The sequence below is a fragment of the Corvus cornix genome, chromosome 1 (genome assembly GCF_000738735.6).
Source record: "Corvus cornix cornix isolate S_Up_H32 chromosome 1, ASM73873v5, whole genome shotgun sequence".
NCBI classification, from domain to species: domain Eukaryota; kingdom Metazoa; phylum Chordata; class Aves; order Passeriformes; family Corvidae; genus Corvus; species Corvus cornix.
In genome coordinates, this window is record NC_046332.1 from 103,245,113 (window position 1) to 103,251,112 (window position 6,000).

General features: G+C 48.4%; 1 protein-coding gene across 1 annotated transcript in view; it reads right to left on the bottom strand.

Annotated features, from left to right (window-relative positions):
- MAP7D2 (MAP7 domain containing 2) overlaps window positions 1–2,026 on the bottom strand; it is an 82,245-nt gene extending 80,219 nt beyond the window's left edge. Inside the window, exon 1 of the mRNA XM_039551307.1 lies at window positions 1,925–2,026. Coding sequence (XP_039407241.1) covers window positions 1,925–1,967 — 43 coding nt within the window. The 5' untranslated portion in view covers window positions 1,968–2,026. The remainder of the gene's footprint in view (window positions 1–1,924) is intronic.
- Between the last annotated feature and the right edge of the window lie 3,974 nt (window positions 2,027–6,000).

Below are 6,000 nucleotides of genomic sequence, written 5' to 3' on the forward strand. Positions count from 1 at the left end.
CATATGTACAAACACGTGAATCAAGAGAGCATCATTTCCACATCTGTATTAATGACTCGTGTTAGTAGCTGTTGTGTTTGTTACAAAATTGAGAAGACCCACAAAAGAGAGCCTCATTCTCTGCTGCAGCAGATCCAAATCCCATCCACTCTGCTGTCTGTAACACACAACACGCATACACAATCTTTTATTCCACATCATATATTATCTTCTAGCAGACAATTCAAATAACATAACAAATTTGGCCAAGATCACTCTATGCTGCCTTGCTTGGGCATTAGTGTTCAAATGCCAATGCTTGGCCACAAGTGATTACATCTGTCTGTGCCTGTCCATGCTCTACAACACATGGCCCATTTAATTATAGCACCTGCTGCCTTTTCTGTGGATTCCCAATCTCATACAGGGTGAAAAATAGGTGATGTACTGGTCAATATAAGGAGTGAAGTTTTTTCACAACACTTGCCTCTGAAGTTAGAAAGGATAAACTAGAAAGACACAGAAAGACAAATATCTGGGAAGAGTGCAAGTGAATATTGGGAAGAATTCCTCATACTTTAGAAAAGAGGTGAAAAAAACCCTCACAAATATGATTTCTAAGCATTAATTTTCTCCTGTCTTCCGTGTGAAACACTTAAAAATGGAAACCCAAGCCCTAGAAGTGCCTGACTGCTCAACAGCAACAGCCTTACAGCAGAAGCCACAACTGCTAAGCACATGGAGAAGGGTGAGGAGCAGCAAACGCAGGTGTTCCCAACGCCTTCCGTGGCTCCTCACACTGTGTTACCTCAGAGAAGTCAAAGTCTCAGATTCCCACTCCATAAATTTGGGACAGTAATCCTTCTTTATCTCCCAAAGCAATTGTAAAGCTACTTTTAGTCACTACAGTGGCTTAGGACAAACGGGGAAATTAATTCCCTCTTATGCATCAGGTTTAGATGGTTTACCATCCACAAAGCAGAGGCTCTATACCAGATAATTAAGGTAAAAGTGTAATGAGCATCTACATAACACCTTAATCACCACTCACCTCACACTCGAGCCCAGGGGAAGTCATGTGAAGACACCGCAGCCAGACCCACCCTAACACCTACATGTGAAGCCAAGAGCCAAGGTCACGACAACCAGCCTTGGCCCCAACATCTCATGGTGCTGGGGGACCTGATCCCATGTCAGGTGCTACTCCATACACTGCAGCAACCTCCACCACATCTCACACGTCCTTTTCGCCCTCGGAAATTAAAAGTTACGTTCGCTGAGCAGCGAGGAGGGACCTTAACCAGAAGCCGTGTCTATATAAGGGCTCTGTGTGCGGCGCTCACGCTCGATACCCGCTCAACCAGTTTGCTGCCCGGGCTGGGCAGCACCGGCACAGGCAGGCCCAGGCACCGCCGAGAACAAGGTTTACAAATCGCTGCCTCCCCGCTCCGCACTTCGGGGCACAGCCGAGCTGCCGCCCGCCCGCCCCGGCAGCGCCGCCGGCGGCCGGGGAAATCGCGGCGGCACAAAAGCCACCTCATGGCAAACACCTCCCGCACCACAAAGGGGAAGGACGGGGTTCGCCGGGAGCCGCGGGCGGGACCCGCTCCGTGTCCCCTCGGGAGCGGCCGCCCGGCGCCGGCACCGCCGCGGCTCCCGCCGGGAGCAGCCGCCCCATCCCTCCGAGATGGCGGCCGGGCCGGCGGCACCTGCCAGGGAGCGACCCCCACCTGCCCCCTCCCCGGGGCTCGGGCAGCGCCGGTCCAGGCGGCGAGGGACGGGACGGGACGGGACGGGACGGGACGGGACGGGACGGGACGGGACGGGACGGGACGGGACGGGACGGGACGGGACGGGACGGGACGGCGCCGGGGGAAGCCATGGGATGTGGGCAGGGGAGCCGCCGTCCCCCGGCACCTCGCGGGGCCGCAGCCCCATCCCTTACCTGTGGCCCGCGGGTGGCTGCGCGCAGCCCCCGGCTCCGCCATCTTCCCCGGCCGGTGGTGCCGCCGCCGCGTCCCGCCGGGGCCGGCTGGGCTGGCTGCGCCCGCGGCCGCCGCACAGGCGCAGTGCCCGCCCCGGCACCTGACGGCGCGGGGAGGGGAGGGGCGGGACGCGGCCGGGCCCGGCGCGGCGGGGCGGGCCCGGTGCCCAGGTGGGGCCTCGCCCCGCCCTCAGCGCCCCGAGAGCCGCGGTCCGCGTTCCGGCTGCGGGGCTGCGCTCCGACAGAAGGACGGCCGAGCGGCCCGTTGGTGCTCGGGCGCGTTCAGTCGGGTTATCCCCGAGAGCCAAACAACACGCGCCCTCCGGCTTTCCGGGCGGATCCTGCCGTTTTCCCAGATTTTTCCATCAAGGTGTTTGCGTGCGCTGTTTGCAGCCACTTGTGGCCTCGGATGAATCGATGGCACCGGGGAAAGGCACAAGCGTGTCTTTCCCATCCAGCTGCGGTCGCGGTTCCCCCCACGGGGTCCCTTCAGGCCGGGCTGGCCCTGCAGTAGCAGGACCACTTAGTACTCGGTTTTAGAAGGGGAGAAATAAACATAATCTTTGTTCCTCCTCATCACTCACATACTAGTGGTTGAACTCCCCTCCCCAAAATTTTAGCACACACCTTGAGTTCTTCTTTTGCTTTCCCCTTACTGGCTTTGCTGTTTCTGGACCACGTTGGGACACAGCAGTGCTACGGGAGCGCACGCGGCCCCGGGGCTTGTGGCTTTCGGGCAGCTCCTGCTCAAAACGTTGCCAGAACTGGTGTTAGATGCCAAACACCGCACTGACTCATCTTCACTGCCAATTTAACAAAATTTAAATGTAAGATATATTTAATCCTTCCACTTCCCATTCTTATTCCTTTTGTTTTCTTCTTTTTGCCAAGCAATTATATCACCTTTATAAACTTTACCTGAAAGGCCATAGTCAATATAAGAAGGAGGAGGAAAGCACTTACTCTGGTATTCCTGATGTGTCTCCTACTAAATCACTATTTCCTAAGAGGCAATTATTCTGTTGGGGTGCTGGGCAACAATCTTTCCATCTACACATTCAAGTGGTGTTCTCATGTTTGGGTTCACACACCTCAATAAAAGTCTAGCTACACAGATTTAGGGTTTCTGGTGCATACAGTAATAATTATTCCTAATGTTGCCTTATCAATGAAATACTTAATTTTCATTGTTTATAACTCTGCCAAATCGAAAAAGTGTCAAATGATGTTTTCATTTCAGCTGTTTCCCACGCTAACCTTACGTCAAGGGGCTCCACTAGTGCTAGCTCTCAAGTGGTCGTGGAGCCCATAAGCACAGCATGTCACATGGAGAAAGAAGTGCTCTTCTACAACTGTAATTTCCTTTGATAGTTGGTTCACAGCATTCAGACTGGGAGTCATGCAGTGGGGGAAAAAAATAAAGAGATTTTCAAGAAATCTTAAGGAAACTATACAGAAAACATGAAAGCTCCAAAGACAAAGCCCTCCTCTACAGTATTATATGTTGCATGTGATATGAATCAGTTTTTAAATTACCTTTGCAGAGTGGTTTTTTCCACAAGACTCCTGCCTCATTCAGTACAAGGATGTCTTTAATTAATGTATAGTTCTTCAATGTTTCTCTTCATTTTCATCATGTAAAGTGGAATCTTTCATGTCATATTCTCTGTCATTCTTCAAACCCTGCCTTGAAGGCATGTTAATTAATTTCCATGATGACTTTGCTGTGGTAGTTTCATAACTCCTTCAAAACATTCATAAATTTAACTTTGTACAGCCTTCTAAGTTGAAGTAGTACTATTATCATATTTTACACACAGGGAAGAGCTAATGGAAGGTAGTGTGTCTGGGGTTGTCTGTAGTGGTTTGTTAATTCTTTAATGTTGTGGAGGCTGGAAGGTTGTTTTAAAGAGGGAAATAGTGGATTTCATACAGTGTGCATCCACCAGCACCTCAGAAACAAGAGCATAACTGTTCTTGCTCAGGTTTGACTTTAAATACTTTATAGATCTTTAAGCACTGGATGTAGTGGGTTACTTACAGTCTACAAAGCTTTGGTATGCACTTACACCTGGGAGTCAGGAGCTGATTTCAGGCATGTCTGTGTATCCTTCTTTATGACAGATAGAGGAACTCTGGGAAATTTTTTCATATTCAACCTTTAAAATGGAAGTTATGAACAGTTTAATTTTGCCCATACTTCACATAACAAGATTATTTTCTTGACTAGAGCAGCAAAAGGGGCCTTCCCAGCTGTGGTGGGACTACGGCCAGTGTCTGCATGCTCAGAATTGGAGATGTCACTGTGTTCCCCCCTAACTCTCCACAGCCCACCTTTCTTTAATGTCCCTTCCTATCAGCAGAAGGAAAGCATCCTAGAGGTTGCACATCACCAGGAGGAATGTGAGGGTCTGCTTTTCAGTGATAGGAGAAGGATTACACAACCTGACAGTCCTATAGCCTTTGATTGCTGAGGGGTGGGATTGGAAAGTTTCTCCTCACCTCCAGGGCCAGGAATGTGAATTATCACAGCCCTGCCTGCAAGGGCAATGAGACAGCAGGGAGAAGCTGTGTGTTTGCTGGGCATTGCCAGTCTCTTATCAGCAGCTCTCTGGCGTGAATTATAAAGCAGTGCAGGAATTTTCCCAACACACAACTCAATCTCTGTAAGTCAAATCACATTGAGCACTCCAATTGGGAAAACATTTATTGCAGACACTTTGCTTATTCTGCTTTCTTCATCTGAAGCCCAGTTTGTCCTGCTATGAATGAAGCTCTGGTAATACTTGTTCTAGATGGTTGTGTTCTAAAGTGTTGTTCTTTCCTTCTTTTATGGTGTGTTGCACACTGTTAAAATCAACACCACTTTGGGTTTCTTTTGTGGAAAACATTTCTCCTCTCTTACCACATATTTCCAGCAGATGCTGTATTTAAACAGGTGGTGGTGAACCTAAGCCTGTGAAAATCTCAGAGGTAAATCTGCAGAGAAGTAAAGTCTTAAAGTCAGCTCAGGATGCAGACAGAAAAAAGCTGGAGGGACTGATAATTTTGCCACCTTAACAGACATTCAAATAAAAACTGTCAAAAGTGTAAACTAATTTTGAAAATCTTGACTTCTTTTCTCAGTGTTTTTGAGATGGTTGTATCTATGCAACCAAAGCCATCCCTCCCTAAGAATGCTTCTGAGGGAAAACAGTCAGTTCTGAGCAAACTAGCCAAATTTGCAATGTTACAAATTTTGCTATTTTGAATCAACAGCTGAGAATTTGAGTGCCCAAAAAAGTAAGGCAAGTAGAATGGCTGCCTGGGGTACTTCAGTTGGAGCAATTGGCCCAGTGTCACACAAACGCTGTGTGTCAGAGATGGTAAATCCACTTCTCCTAGGCAGTATTTGTCTGCTTTAACTTCAAAATCATCCTTCCTTTTCTGAAACTCCTGGAAGTCCAGTGCCTCACAAACTCTGGATGAAATTAAGTGCTCAGACCAAAGTATTTTTATAAGCAGTGCAAATTCATCTGAAGAGAAGTTCTCCTCTTCATCAGGTAAGTTCGTGTTCTCTGAGATAAACAGAACATGACTCAGAAGTTGGAAAGAGTGTTTTAGCACATGTATCAGAGACTGAAGAAAGGTGGTGGATATAACTAAATATAGTTGTTCCTGATTGTTGAAATATTAACTCATCATCTTAAAACTCAGCATTTTAGGGGAATCTTTAGCATTGCCCTAAAATAGGTTACAAGGCCATGTAGGGGTAAGACAAGGGGGAATGGCTTTAAACTGAAAGGGGGCAGGTTTAGATTAGATATTAGGAAGATATTTACTGTGAGGGTGGTGAGGTACATGAACACATTGTCCAGCGAAGCTGTGGATGCCCCATCCCTGGAAATGCTCAAGGCCAAGCTGGATGAAGCTTTGAGCAACCCAGGTTAGTGGAAGGTGCCCCTGCTCACCACAGGGGGGTTGGATTAGATGAGCTCTAAAAGGTTTCTTCCAACTCAAACTAAAAGGTTTCCAACTCAAACTTCCAATTCAAAGGT